This window comes from Panthera uncia (genome assembly GCF_023721935.1).
Source record: "Panthera uncia isolate 11264 chromosome A1 unlocalized genomic scaffold, Puncia_PCG_1.0 HiC_scaffold_17, whole genome shotgun sequence".
Classification (NCBI taxonomy): domain Eukaryota; kingdom Metazoa; phylum Chordata; class Mammalia; order Carnivora; family Felidae; genus Panthera; species Panthera uncia.
In genome coordinates, this window is record NW_026057577.1 from 38,811,090 (window position 1) to 38,827,105 (window position 16,016).

At 41.1% G+C, this 16,016-nt stretch overlaps 1 protein-coding gene across 1 annotated transcript in view; it reads left to right on the forward strand.

The window, feature by feature from the left end:
* The window catches only part of STK32A (serine/threonine kinase 32A), a 133,152-nt gene that overhangs the window by 73,958 nt on the left and 43,178 nt on the right, over positions 1-16,016 (forward strand). Inside the window, exon 6 of the mRNA XM_049649439.1 lies at positions 15,218-15,255. Within this exon, the coding sequence (XP_049505396.1) occupies positions 15,218-15,255 (38 nt within the window). The remainder of the gene's footprint in view (positions 1-15,217; positions 15,256-16,016) is intronic.

A 16,016-nucleotide genomic window follows, 5' to 3' on the forward strand; every position in this document is an offset into this window, starting at 1 on the left:
ATACACTGCTTCAACTATATAATGGGATTGGGGCACCTGGGTGGCTCAGTCCATTCAGAGTCTGACTCTTGATTTCGGCTACGGCCATAAACCCATGGTCATGGGATCGAGCATAGAACCGGCTTAAGATTCTCTTTTGCTCTCCCTCTGCCCCTCTCCTTCACTCACATGCTTGCTCTCTCTCTAAACAGACACACACACACACACACACACACACACGCGCGCGCGCGCGCACATGGGATTGAAGACAAGATAAAAGAAACTTATTAAAATTGCTTGTGAAATTAGGGTAACCCAAGAGAATATTCAGTAAGTCAAATCCATTAGCTTTAGTATATGGTAAATTATTTTATGTTGCCCAGAGACTATCTGTGGCTTTCTTATAACGTTTCTCTGGCCCAAGGTGTTTTGTTTTGCTTTCTAAGCATCTATAAGGGATGGTAAATCTTTTCCTTTTTTTTTGAGAGAGAGAGAGAGAGTGCACATGGGCGTGCAGGCAGTGTAGAGGCAGAGGGAGAGACAGAATCTTCAGCAGGCTCCACATTGAGCATGGAGCCTGACACAGGGCTTGATCTCACAAGCATGAGATCATGACCTCTCAAGAGTCAGACACTTAAATGACTGAGCCATCCAGGCACCCTTAAATCTTATTCAATTTGTCAAAGCAGTATGTCCAGTATGAGAAAATTACAAGTCGAAAAAAATGGTTGCTTAACTGAATGGTTTTATATGTTGCCCCTGATATTGGCTTTCTTTTCAGTGTATTGATATTTGCTGTTGCACTCCCTCTCTGACCTCCCCAACTCATGCTGTCTCTCTCTCTCTCAAAAGTAAATAAACATTAACCAAATTTTTAAAAGGGGCACCTGGGTGGCTCAGTCAGTTAAGCATCTGACTTCAGCTTGGGTCATGATCTCATGGTTCATGAGTTCGAGCTCCATGTCAGGCTCTGTGCTGACAGTACAGAGCCCAGAGTCTGCTTCAGATTCAGTGTCTCCCTCTCTCTTTTCCCCTCCCCTACTCATGCTCTGTCTCTCTCTCCCTCTCTGTCTCTCTCTGTCTCTCTCAAAAATAAACGTTAAAAACTATGTGTGTGTGTGTGTGTGTGTGTGTGTGTGTGTGTGTGTGTGTATTTGATGTTGCAGTGGGAGCACAGATTTTGGTTTCAGGTGGCCATTTTGTGTGGAATGGTTAAGAAAATGCCCTTTTTTTTTTGTTTTGGTGTATCTTCTCTTCAGTAGACCGTAAGCCTTGCAAATGTTCTCTTTTTCTAGCTCTTCTCTCACAGCAGAAGGGCCACTTGAGCCTCAAAAACAAAACGGCAGTGAAGTAATGAGGGTATTAGGTTGATATGTTCTACTCAGCACCTGCTCCCGAGCTAACAAATAATGAATGAGCATGAATAACACATTGCAAAAACAGGAGAATCTGCCTTCTTTGTATTAGGCATCAGGCAATTTCAAAAGGAGCTTTGTAACTAACCTTCTCACATAAGACCACCCATTTGTGAAAACCCATGTGACAAAGGCAGAGAACCGCTCATTTACAGGTTAACATTTAACTAGCCTGAACTGTGCTTTTAATAATTTCTATAAGGTTAAGAGTTTCATTAACATGCAACCTGTGAATTGGTCCAAATTAAAATTTACTTTGGTTACACACGTGTTGGTGCAAAGCGTTCTGGAAGCCTTCATCATTTAACACATAGTATCGATCACTTATCTGTGTGTCAGGCACATAGCTCTTGAATAGAGCTTTGAAGAATAAAAATTTTTTTTTTTTGTCCTCCTAAAGCTCAGAGTTTAGTTGAGGAGACAAAGAACAAGGAACCAAATACGTAAATAATCATGTTAGTTACAGATTGCCTTTAGTGCTTCATGGGAAATGAACCATGGATCTAAGAGAATATACCTTCGGGGTAGAGGCTGCCTTATGCATTAGTATGGTGCTCAAAGAAGGCTAGTCCACAGGTGGCCTCTGAACCCATACTAGCGGGACAAGCAACTCTAAGGTGGAAATCTGTTCTGTCCTGGAGTGGAACAGTGGTCGTTGTGGCTGGAACAGGTGAGAAAAGTGGAGAGAGGTTCAAGAAGCAAGAAGACAGGTGAGCCAAGGCCCGATCAGCTCAGCATGTTCAAGCAAACACCGTAGCTCACTGTTACTTCTTATTTGTACTTTAGAGAAAATACAAAGCCAGTGAGGCAGGAGGACATATTTGAATTTGTTATCAGTTTGGAGATACGAGTACAGCATTCACAGCGAGTGGTAAGAAAATCAGGATGGAAATGGTAAAGAATGGGATACACTAGCTATTCTAGATATTAGGGAAGAAAGAGCCTGCAGATTTGGAGTCCAAGTTGCTCACTCTGTAGATAATGGATTGGCATACTTTTTCTGAGATTTTTTTCTGATTTGTAAAATAGCTTGAATCATGTCATGTATAATACGGCCAGAAAAATACGAAAAGCTCCTATTATAGTGCTTGGGAAAACAGAAGTGGCTAATGAAGGGAAGCCAGACTGTTTTCCAGACAGATGTACAACAACTCAAGGCCAAACCACAGGATATTAGAGGCGAAGGTTAGCTTAGAAATCAAGTCCTACCTCCACACAAAGGCAGCTACTTTTCTGCAACCTCCCCAACAAGAAACTGTCTTCCTAGCCAGAAATGGGATTTGGTCCCATTTCAGAAATGGGATACTCGCTGCTACATAAAGTAGTTCGTTTCATGTTTAGACACACCTGATTATCAAAAACTTCTTCCTCCTATTGATTGACAGCCTCGTGATTCTGCTGCTGCCCATGGGAGCTTTACTAAGTAAGGCCTTAAGTCAGACAGGGCTTCTGTTTAGTCATCACTTGCTGGTACTGCAATACTGGTCCTTTATCGTGGCCTCCAAGATTCTTACTGGTCAGTGGCCTGTTCTGATTAGCCAATGTTTGTTCTTTGTGAAGTATTTCGAATATTCACCTCTGTTGTCAGGTAACCTGGAGTCCTGACTCTTCTCATAATAGCAGCTTAGCTCTCTGTGCTTCTGGGGGTCCCATCTATGAAACAGGGATAATAATTGTGCCCACGTGACAAGGTTGTTTGAGAATAATACAGCATAAAGCACTTGAAGGGCTTATCCTGGTTTCTCATGTGTTGCATTACATGAAATCTAGCATCATCAGTATGTCCTGCTGGTTTGGTGATAGTTGAAAACAACTATTCATCAGCTTAACATCACTTTCCGACCATCTAGTCCTTCCTACACTGGACGTTTCCTAATCATTTGCTCAATGTTTTCTGACGGTTGAATAATCACTATGTGCAGACTAATGTTCTTGGTGCTTACGTGCCTCATCTCATTAAATCTCCACAGCAATCCTACAGAATTGTTACTGTTCTCGATTTACAGATTCAGGCATCTGAGTCTCAGAAGTCTGTTTATAATCTTTTACTGAAGAAGCTAAAGTTTTTCTGAAGGCCCTTATGGTAGTATCTGTATTAGGTCTCATTGACCATACTGGCTCCTCCCCAAATTAAGGGAAGCTGTGACAGGGGAACTAGATTCTCATGATTTATTTATGCCAATCATCCCTCTACCTGGGACTGGGTGTGTTACTGCCAAATTGGGGTTCGATTATCAAGGGAGAAGATGGGACTAATTTCATTATCTCCTATAGCTAGGCAGCGTGACAGGGTAGAAAAGAGCAGAGATGTTGGCACCAAATGGCCTGGGCCTGAATTCTAGCCCGGTCATGTATGACTGTGGCCAGAGAGGATATTTTCAGCTCTGGAGCTGAAATGGAGCAAATTGCTTTTTGCCTCAAAACGAATATTCCTTTACTTTATTTAACTTAAACACAAACGGGGGGCCTGGGTGGCTCAGTCAGTTAAGCATCCTACTTTGGCTCAGGTCATGATCTCACAGTTTGTGGGTTTGAGCCCCACGCTAGGCTCTGTGCTGATAGCTCAGAGCCTGGAGCCTGCTTCAGATTCTGTGTCTCCCTCTCTGTCCCTCCCCTGCTCATGATCTGTGTCTCTCAGAAATAAATAAAAGCATTAAAAAAGAAAAAACCCTTCATGACAGTTACGATCAATAGATGAACACTTTTTGGTCTCTCTTACTTTGGTACACTTTTTCCCTTCCTCTTACTAGTACATTTCTTTCCCTAAAATCTCTTTGGATTAAGGCAAAGACCCAGGAGACCCAAGTTCAGGCCGGCCACTATAGTTGGGGGATTTGGTTCAGGTCCTTAACACTGTGTCCTAGCTTACCTGGTTGTAGAATGGGTAAATATGGCCTAGGTTTCTATCTGTGTGAATCAAATTGAATAATAGCAGTGAATGAGCATTGACTAATGCTAAGCAGCAAGGCAAGAATCCTTGTCATTAAACATTCTGCCTGTGAGGACTGCAAGTTGGCTAAAAATCTCCAGTGAGTGGGATGGTATACTTGTCAAACAGGAGGATCTGTACTGTTGAGTCTGTACCATCAGGATAAGCGTGATTCACCTTCCTAGAACAACAGATTTACTCCACAGTAAGACATGAAGAACTTTACTTTTACATTAAAAGAGGTATGGGTAACTTGTAGAGTAGGGTGGAAAAGATAAATGATTTTCAAATATACAATAGAAACTATGAAAAAAAATTAAACTTGCTGCAGGCTAATTTGAGCCACATGACAGACCCCCAGGTATAGGAGGACATTCTTCTCTCTCCCTAGGAGGAGTAAAATATAAACATTTGAGACATAAACCAAGATTGCACCTCACAGTCTCTGGTCATACCCCAGCTCTAGCATATAATCTTGGGCAAGTAATTTAAACTCTCTGAGCTACCCCTTCTTCATCTGCAAAAATGGGTGTAATATCTAAGTTAGGGGGCTGTTGTCAGCAATAAAAGATACTCTGTCTAGGGACACCTGACTGGCTCAATTGGTTAAGCCTCTGATCTCGGTTCAGGTCGTGATCTCGCGGTTCATGAGCTTGAGCCCCGTGTCTGGCTGTATGCTGACAGCTCAGAGCCTGGAACCTGCTTTAGATTCTGTGTCTCCCTCTCTCTTTGCCCCTCCCCACTTGCTCTCTCTTTCTCTCTCTCTCAAAAATAAATAAACATTAAAAAAAATTTTTTTAAAGATATGTTGTATATCAAGTTGCTGCCGCAGCATGGACAATAAATGGCAGCTAGAACCATTCTATTACTCATGGGAAGTAGAGCAGTTTGACAAATTTTATTTTCAACTCTTCTCAGACACCCTCCTCAAAGGCCCTCCTTTTCAACAGCACAGACACTTGTAATTAAAGAGTTGGCCTCATGCTCGGAACCTATTTGCCCTCCTAGGTAAAATAACCGAGTGAGCAATAGTGGAAAAACCATGAAATTTAAATGCAATCTCTGCCATTTATGAGCTGTATGACTGTAGGTAAGTCAGGGAGCTGGCTTTTAGGGAACCTCTGTGAGAAACTTGGGTGGCTCACAGAAGGTCAGGGCTCAAAGGTTTTTGAAAGGTCAGGTGGGAAGGTTAGTTCCTCTGTTGCACTACACCCTTGCTATATTGCTGCCAAACACTTATCCAGCCTCCGTGACAATATCCACATTACATTTTAAGATTTCGTGATAGTTCACGCCAACTTTGGAAGTGTCTAACTATTAAGAAGTTCTTTCTGAGAGGCTGGCTTAAGTGCTTATTTGTAACTCCCTCAACTGGTCTCTAGTGAAGAACTGTCATCTTTTTTCACCAAAGGGTCCATTAACATCTGGTCCCTACTGCCCTTCCCCATTACCAGAGAAACTTATCTTCCTTGGGTGAATGCCTTGACAAGTCAGTTAGGTTGTGGGGATTGGAGAAGAGTCAGATGCTGGGATGGGGGTCTAGTGCTCTAGCTTGTGTTGTGCTAAGTGGACATATAAGCTAAATTATTACGGACAACGGAGAAGTTCAGCAGTCATGGGAGAAGACACCTGAGAGAAGAAAGATATGGTGAGTGTACTATTATCCTGAACGGCACTTTGAGAAAACAAACACAAATTCAAAAAGGAATCCTGTATCACATTTTTATGGATGGTAAAATCACTGCCCTCAGCTCCTGATTAATATATAATTGCATTATATGTTAATGAAATGAATAAATGAACAGCGGTGCTATCTATGAAAAACCAGCACACCCAAAATGAATATGCAAACAATGTATATGTACATATACATATATTTATTATTACAGAATATATTTGTAACTCATATTCCCTCAAACAAACTGTGGGAAATGCTGGAGTTGAACAAAACAAAAAAAAAGCAGGCAGAAAGTTGCTAAAGAATAAATCTTAAAAATGCTCATCATAGTAAGAAAACAAACAAACCACTGTAACTATGCGCGGTGATGGATACTAACTAGACTTATTGTGGTGATCATTTCACAATATATCTAAGTATAGAATCATTATGTTATATACCTAAAACTAATATAATGTTGTATGTCAATTATATCTCAATTTAAAAATGAAATTTATGGGGCGCCTGGGTGGCGCAGTCGGTTGGGCGTCCGACTTCAGCCAGGTCACGATCTCGCGGTCTGTGAGTTCGAGCCCCGCGTCGGGCTCTGGGCTGATGGCTCGGAGCCTGGAGCCTGTTTCCGATTCTGTGTCTCCCTCTCTCTCTGCCCCTCCCCCGTTCATGCTCTGTCTCTCTCTGTCCCAAAAATAAATAAAAAACGTTGAAAAAAAAATTAAAAAAAAAAATGAAATTTAAATTTTTTTAATGTTTATTTTTGAGAGAGGGAGAGGGAGAGACAGAGCATGAGGGGGGAGGGGCAGAGAGAGAGGGAGACACAGAATCTGAAGCAGGCTCCAGGCTCTGAGCTGTCAGCACAGAGCCCAACACGGGGCTCGAACTCACAAACTGCGAGATCATGACCTGAGCCAAAATCTGACACTCAACTGACTAAGCCACCCTGGTGCCCCTAAAAAACATGAAATTTAAATTAAAATAAAATAGAATCCACCAGTTAGTAAGAAAGAAATGGAGGATGTACCTGGCCCACAATCTCATTCCAGCACTCTTCACTTCTGCCGCCTCTTCTAAACTACATGTTTCTGCTTACAATCATCCCTTACATCCTTCTATCCCCATCTCACTTGTTTCTTAACATAGGTCTGTTTATGTGATCAATAGGCTTTGTGTGATGTCTTAAATAATATATTATAGAATCATATGTATAATATTTTTTCCCACTCAAGAACTTAGAGAGGACCCAATCTAAGAGCTCATTATGTAACAAAGAATGAAACCCAAAGTGTAGACCTGTCAGAAAGCCATGGTCACTGAAGGGGTTGATTGTGGTTCGAATACACTGATTTTCTTGCTCCCTGTTCTCACAATACCCCATATAGGATTGCAGGGTGAACAACTTGATTCCAGGGTAGGTGCAGTGAAGGGATGTAATTAGCCTATTAAGCTCTACTAATGTCTTGTAAAGTCATTCAAGTGAGAACAGAAGATCTATCAGTTCCGCCTTGGACCCTGCCACAGGGAGCATTGTATTTCTACATTACTATTTATAGTTCCCACAGTAGGCATCAGCTGATTCAGCCTTTTCTATTTCATCAAATCAAGACACAAAGAAGAATTTCTACAGAATGTGTGTATCCCTAGACCTGAATTTTATCACCCCAAAATTCTGTAGCTCCTCTCTGAAATCATGGACTCTGCAGAAATCACTTCTTTCTTCTCTTTACTGTAATATACAAAAATGATCATTGTATTTATGATGCACAGAGAAAGGGGGCTTTTTTCTCTTATTCTTTAAAAAATACTTACTTATTTTGAGAGAGAGAGAACACAAGCAGGGGAGAGACAGAGAGAGGAGACAGAGAATCCCTATTCGGAGCTAGATCCCACAAACCGTGGTATCATGACCTGAGCCAAAATCAAGAAGGGGATGCTTAACCAACTGAGCCACCCAGCCACCCATCCTCTCTCTCTTCTTAAGGGGAAAAGAGATGTATGGTTTATTATTCCAGAAGTTTGAGAAGGCAAGGGACTTGTTATGACCAATATTTACTTAAGCCCTTGCTTTCTTTTGAGCACTTTTATGTGCCTGGGAGCTATAGCATTGAACAATACAGAAAAGATATCCTTTCCCAGAGAACTTGCATTCCAATGGAGGTAGAAAAACCATAAATAAATAAGAAAACAGTACTGTGCTGAACATAAGATGGAGGTGAAGAGATAAGGACGGAGGGAAGGCTACTGTAGATTGAGTGGTCAGGAAAGAACCTTGGAGGAGATGATGTTTTGCCAGAGATCTGAAATGACAGGAAGCGCCAAGCCAAGTGAAGGTCTAGGAGAACAGGACTGCAGGCAGAGGGGGCCATCTGTGCAAAGGAGACCAGGCCAGACCAGTGCAGCTGGAGCATGGTGTGTGGCAGGGAGAGGGTGCTATTACGTGTAGCTCAGGGCTGTGCGGGGCTAGAACACGTAAAGGGCATATATGCCAGAGGTTAATGGTTTGGATTTTATTCCATGGAGGTTGGGAGCCAGAGAATGTCGTGCAGGGAACATGTGTGTAATGAAAAACACCACTCCGGGTAGTATGTGGTCAGTGGATCGTCAGGAGACAATAGGAGAAGCAAGAAGAAGGTACTGCTGCAGTGCTTCAACTGACAGATGATGATGGTGGCAGTGGAAATGGGAATGATAATATTTATTTATTTAAGTTTATTGTCCACAAAAAATACATCAAGTAAAAGCTATCATTTTAACTGTTTTCAAGTGACAGAGTACATTCACACTGTTGTACGGCCATCACCATCCATCTCTAGAACTTCCTCATCATCCCAAACTGAAACTCCATATACATTCAACATAAGTTAACATTTATGTTCTCTTCACCCCAGCCCTTGGTAACCACCGTTGTCTTTTCCGTCTCTGTCAATTGGACTATTCTAAGTACCTCACGTAAGTGGAATCATACCATGCTTCTTCTTTTATGTGTCTGGCATATTTCACTTAGCATATAATGTCTTCAAGGTTCATCTGTGTTGTAGCATGATCAGAATTTCATTCCTTTTTAAAGCTGAACTCCATTGTATGTATACACCACATTTTGTTAATCCATTCCCCCATAGATGGATATTTGGTTTGTTTCTACATCTTGAGCACTGTGAATAGTGCTGCTATAAACACAGATATACAATTATCTGTTCAAGTCTGCTTTTCAATTCTTTGGGGTATATACCCATAGAAAGAGAATTGTGGGATCATATGTTAGTTTCCAGGTTTAATTTTTTAAGGAACCACCATACTGTTTTCAATCATTCCATTTCAAAGGTACAGTTATCAAGAGTTGTTGAAGGACTGGTGTTATGAGTTAAAAAAAAGAAAAGAATTAAGAGTGATATCAAGATATTCAGTTTTACAATGGGAGAATTATGGACTAGGTACTAGGGTAAGGAATTCTGGAATAAGAGGGTTTGGGTGGTTATGTGGGACGTGCGCAAATATCAGAGGTTCTCTTTAAAACATGTTATATTTATCATGGCTGTTAGACATACAGATGGAAACATCAAGCAGCAAGTTTGGTATATTATTAATCCAGAATTCCAGGGTCAGTGATGGATGTCAGATATGTATAGTATATATATTTTATTTATATATACAATATATATTTATTATATCTTATTAATATAAATATATAAATATATTTATATATAAAAACGTATATAATATTTAAAATCACAGGACTAATTGAAATCATTTAAGTGCAAAGTAGTTTTATGTATGACTGAGCTTTGGGCAATCTCAGCATTTAGAGGTGGAACCAAGAAGATACCAGCAAACAAGACTGAGGAGGAATCTCTGTGGCAAAAGGAAAACCAGGAGAAAGGGGATTTTTGCAAGCCACGAGAACCAAGTATGTCAGAAGGGAAGGAATGATCCATCCACTGAGAAGTGAAGCATGACAAATAAAAGTGCACCCACTGGATTTGGCAAGCTGGAGGTCATCAATGTACTTGGCATAGGCAATTTCAGGAGGTAGAGGGGATGGAAGCCTGATTAGAATGGGCTGAAGAGGAGAATGGAGACATTGTTTCTAATTTCTCACCTATTAACAACCCAATCCACAGGTGTTATTGCAAAGGAAAATAGTAAAATGGGACAATAAGTGGAGGTGGCTGTCTATCAAGGAAGGTATTTCCAAGAGACTCGATCATAACATTCTTCATGCAAGAGGAGTAGAAAGAGATAGGAGTATAGGAGATAGTGTGGGAGAAGGAAGGAAATACCTGGCTGAGAGAAATCCACGAGAAGGTAAGAGGAGATAAAATCCAGAGCCCTCAGGAGAAGAGTTGTCTGGGGTAGCTGCGGGGACTTTTCATCCAGTATAACTGGAGGGAAAGCCGGGAGTATGGATACAGAAATAGAGAGGTTGGTAGACTTAGTGGTAGATAGTTCTCTTGTCTTTGTGAAGTAAGGAGATTCAGTAATCAGCTGAAAGTCGGGAGGGGGGAGGAAGTGGAACAGACCTGAGGGGCAATGAAGAAACACAAAGTAGTCCTCTTAGGGAAGGCATCATGCTATGGCTTGGCACACTGGTTCTGGCTTGCGATAGTAGCCAACAATTTAAAATTTTTTAAAGTTTAATTTATTTATTTTGTGACAGAGACAGCATAAGTGGGGGAGGGGGAGAGAGAGGGAGAGGGAGAGAGAATCCTAAGCAGGCTCCCCACCATGAGTGCAGAGCCCAATGTGGGGCTCAAACCCACGAACTGTGAAATCAAGGCCTGAGCCGAAATCAAGAGTCAGACATGTAACTGACTGAGCCACCCAGGAGCCCCTGTAGCCATGAATTTAAATGAGAAGTCAATAGTACTTATGTCTGTTTCTAGCAAAGTTCAGGAGCTTGGCTGTAGGTGAGAAGCATCAGGGCATTGGGTTTAACCAATACTGGTTTTTGTTTTGTTGTTTGTTTGTTTTATAACATGAAGGAATATTTATTCATTCATTTATTTATTTATTTAATATAATTTATTGTCAAGTTAACTAACATACGGTGTATACAGTGTGCTCTTGGTTTGGGGGGTAGATTCCCATGATTCACTGCTTATATACAACACCCAGTGCTCATCTCAACAAGGCCCAATACTGGGGTTTTAATATGTGAGCACAATCAAAGAGAATAAGAGAATTAAAGATTTGTACAAGGAATGTTAACAATGGCTGTGGAAGGGAAGTGAGGATAGGAGCGAGAGTTTTGATGTAGAAATGCAAGGTGACAAAGTCAGTAATTGATGGTGTCAGTGTGCTTCATGTGTCAGCTTGGGAACTGGATTGGAGAGAAGGTCAGGTTGGTCAAAGGCGGGCTGTTGTAATGGCAAAGGAACAATCAGGAAATAGGACTAAGGAAATAATGGGAGCGGATAGATGGAAAGATGATTGGAGGTAATTCAGGGAAGTGAGTGCTAAGGGATTTGATGGCACATCAACATAGACACTGTGATCATCAAGAATGATGAAGAACAAGAGAGAAGGAACTCATTAGTGACCTGCTAACGAGAGGGAGGTTGTATGAGTCCTCCATGTATATTTTAACCAAAGAATTTTGTCAAAAGTAGTAAATGTTGTATTTTTCAAAAGACTTTTCATTCATAAATAAGCTTTTAAGAGGTTCATAGTTTAAAATCAGCTTGACATCTTTGGAGGTGGACAGTGCCAGGATGGTATTTCTGAACATGACTGTACATCAGAAGGTACTACAAGTTTCTGTTTGTTTTTGGACAGAGGCCTCGGCCTGCCTGCAGGAGTCCGAGCACCACAGGTCTGAGCCCCATGGTGTTTACAGCCCCCCGGGTGATTCTGAGCATAACCACTGAGTTTAACCTTAGTATAGGTCGCCTAAAATGAAAGAAATAGAGTAATTTCTTTCATGTTTAGCATAACTTGAGCAGGCTAAAGAGATAAGGAAGTAGTGCTTAAGTTGCAAAACTAAAAAACATCAACTTGTTCTATCTGGAATTTTAATAGAGTACATAGGGGTTATTTTCATTCTCTTCTGCTACGTGAATAAACAATGTTACCATACTGTGGTTTACCCTGTAGTGACTTAGAAGTGACCTCATCAGGCGCCTGGCTGGCTCAGTCAGTAGAGCATGCAACTTTGATCTCAGAGTTATGAGTTCAAGCCCCACGTTGGGTGTAGAGCTTACTTTATGAAGTTACCTCATCACATTTTGGGGAAACTATGTACTCAGAATCTTCATTTATACACTTTATTTTTATGTCAAAATCCCCCCTTTTTAAAATTTGCCCTATATTTTCCTCATAGTCCTCTGAATTTAGTAGTAAATATGCTCCTTTATCACTGTAGTCCTTCTGACCTGGTTCCTTATGAGCCTTTCTTATCCCCTCCATCCCAGAGAGAACCATATCTCATTTATCTTTATATTCTGTATGTTCTAGCACAGTGGCTATCAAAGTATCTCTGATACTCAGTATCAATATCAGTATACGGTATATCTATCAGATACAGATCAGTATCTCTGATCTCAGTATTATTCTTTAAGCTCCAAGGTAGTTCATGGGAAAGGTGGTGGATATAATGATACGTGTCTTTGATAAATATGAAAAATGATGCCTGAAGTGTCCAACCCACATCATTTTTTTTTTTCTCACCAAGCCCTCATAAATTCAGGCAAAGAAATCATTTTGCTTATCTTGCCACCACCCAAATGTCTCGCCTTTTGTCAGGGCTTCTCATTGTCCCCTTTTTGCCTGTCAAAACATAAGTGATGAGGGGCGCCTGGGTGGCTCAGTCGGTTAAGCGTCCGACTCCGGCTCAGGTCATGATCTCGCGGTCCGTGAGTTCGAGCCCCGCGTCGGGCTCTGTGCTGACAGCTCAGAACCTGGAGCCTGTTTCGGATTCTGTGTCTCCCTCTCTCTCTGCTCCTCCCCTGTTCATGCTCTGTCTCTCTCTGTCTCAAAAATGAATAAATGTTAAAAAAAATTAAAAAAACAAAACAAAACAAAAAAAAAAACATAAGTGATGCTCACGGATGCAAGTCTGAAAGAAGGAGCAAGAGCCTGCTACCTGATTTACCTTGAGCTTTGGATTGCCAAGAGTGTGTGATGGTACACTATTAATGCTCTGAGTATGTACTGTTAGGATTAACCTTCGTGAATGCACCAGAAATTCTCCTGGTATCATTTAGACTTTTATTTACTGCCTATTAAGCCCTGTGAGCCTATGGAATGGAATTTGACATTAATCTAGAAACCATCCCTGGCATCAAGGAGTTTATGATCCAATTGGAGAAAAAATAAATGTAAGCATGACAAATGTATGATGGAAGAAGTATTCCATGCAAAGCATGTCGGAGGGGCCATTGACTCAACATTAGAAATTCTGGGAAGGCTTCCTGCAAGAAGTGACATTGGAGTTGTGGGGTAAGGGATGAATCTGCTTTTTCTGAGTACAGTGGTAAAAGAGCTCTGATTCAGGTAAACAAACAGCAGAAAGCGGCTGGGGGGTAAGGGGGGCGGTGCAGGGAGCATGTGGGGGACCCCATGTGCTTCTATATGGCTGGAGCACAGGAGCCAGATTCTAAAAGGGACTTTGTCTCATATAAGTGAGTTTGGACGTTTCTTGACAGTTCTTGAAACAATGGAATCCATCCACGTGTTTGTGGTTGAGTTTGCAATACTGACAGTTTACCCAAAGAAACATGCTGTTTGAGAGGTGCCTGGGGGGCTCAGTCGGTTAAGCATCTGACTTCAGCTCAGGTCATGGTCTCACAGCTCGTGAGTTTGGGCCCGGCATCAGATTCTGTGCTGACAGCTCAGAGCCTGGAGCCTGCTTCGGAATCTGTGTCTTCCTCTCTCTCTGCCCCTCCCTGCTTATGCTCTGTCTCTCACTCCCTGTGTCTCAAAAGTAAACAAACATTAAGAAAATTTTTAAATTAAAAAAAAAAGAATTTGTTCCTAGGCCTCTGAGACACAATCTAAAAAAAAAAGAAAGAAAAAGAAAGAAAGAAAGAAAGAAACTGTTTAAAACCCCCTGACACTCTTTCTAGCCAACTGTACCCTGCACCAAAGAAAATGTGCCACGGATACAGATGATCACTTACGAATCCAGAATCAATTTTAAGAACCTAACAAACAAAATAAGAAGATACTCAGAGTTCGTGAGACTACCCATGCACCTGCATGGTGGTGTGGCATATACTTTGTCCTGCTTGTAGGCAAGGGTCTTGTTATTTATGAATATTTTCAAGAAAAGAGGACCCTGAGAGTGTCTGTCTGTCAAAGGCCAAGGTCACCTTATTCTGGTGACATAAAAGCCACTTGACTAGGCTGAAAACGTGCCCCCAAAACCTATTTCAGAATTTCATCTTTAATGGCTCTTGTGAATTTAGGTTGAAGGGCTTTAATGGAACATTAGAGAAGGGCAGTAAAAACCTGAGAGGGTAACAGCCAGGGCCCCTACCAACGCCAGTGCTGTCCTCTTATGGAGGAGTGCTGCTTACAGTAATACTCGCGTCTGAGGACTTTGAAAACGCTACGGGCCATTTCTCTAAGTATTTACCATCACACTACTCCCTTCATCGGAAGAGGGTGCATTCTGTTCCCTCCCGTGGATTTAAGGATCTCGTTAATGTGTGGAAGACTAGGCCAACTCCATTGACCACCCCAGCAATAATATTAAGTAACTAGAGGCATCATAGCATCATCCTTAAAAAGATCCTGATCTCTGCAAGTTTAAAATATAACCATATGATAGATCATTTTTTTCCTTGTTTTCTAGTCTTGACTTTCACTCCAGAGTGACACAAATGAAACCGATAATTAATACTACCACCTTATGGCAATTTAATTGCTCACATGACCCTAGGAGCTCTACTTACATGCTTAAAGTAAAGTACATTACGGAGTCTGAGCTTTTGAAGGAGAGAGACTCAGGCTCAAAGCCCAGTTTGCCTATTTTCCTCCTCTGTGGCCTGGAGTTAAGTTGCTTAACCTCTGAGCCACAGTTTTCTGATCTAGAAATTGGGGGTATTACTGGTAACCGTGTCAGGGAGGCACCATGGGAACTGGATGAGGTTGTGAACGATGATGGGCTAGCTCACTGTTTCAACCCCACTGAGAACTCTTGTGCATTTCTAGTTTTGCCCTTTAGTTCTGTTCATTTGTTTGTCTAATTATGAGCAACTTTCTCTTTTCCTTTTACTCTCCTAGGGATATGAAGCCTGACAATATTTTGCTCGATGAGCATGGTAAGTAAATGATTTGTTTGCGATCAACGTGACTTGCACGTAGCACAAAGCACACGGGACAAAAATGATCATCCTCAGCCAAGGAGCATTACACGTGGGAAAGACCCTTCGTGGTTCAGTTAGCTGAGTTCTATGCACGGATATTTGATGGGTGGGAGGGACAATCTGGGGGGACTTTATTCTTACAGCAGTGGCACAGGACACCAGTATACCCTTAAAGAACATTATATAATGAAAAATGTCCCTGTCTTTTCACTTTTCTTCCTCTCCTATTGATTTCAAGGAAACCATCACAGGTTTTTTTTTAGTGCTAATTTGCCTTAATATCTTTATGAAAATCATCTCTCTGTTTTTATAAACACAGAAAAGGCCTCAAGGTTAGAGCCCTTGGCAGGCAAGAGTATCTACCGAATTATTATGACACCATTTTGTTCTTGCATCTACTTTTATGCTTTTCTTCTTATGAGGGAGACTTGGTTTCACATTAGCAGAAGAGATCTCAAGTTTTCTGTTCAAACATTTTTCAGTTACAAGGAAAACCAATCAGTTTACAAATGGATAAAGAAAATGTGGTGTGTATATGTGTGTATATATACATATGTATATATACACACATATACACACAATGGAATATGACTATGCAATCAAAAAGAATGAAATATATTAGCTTGGATTTAAATAAGATGTTTTAAATTTTAAAAATTAAAAAGTTAAAAAAAAGCCAGTTTAAAGAAAAAGTAGACAGCAGTGTGGGGCACACC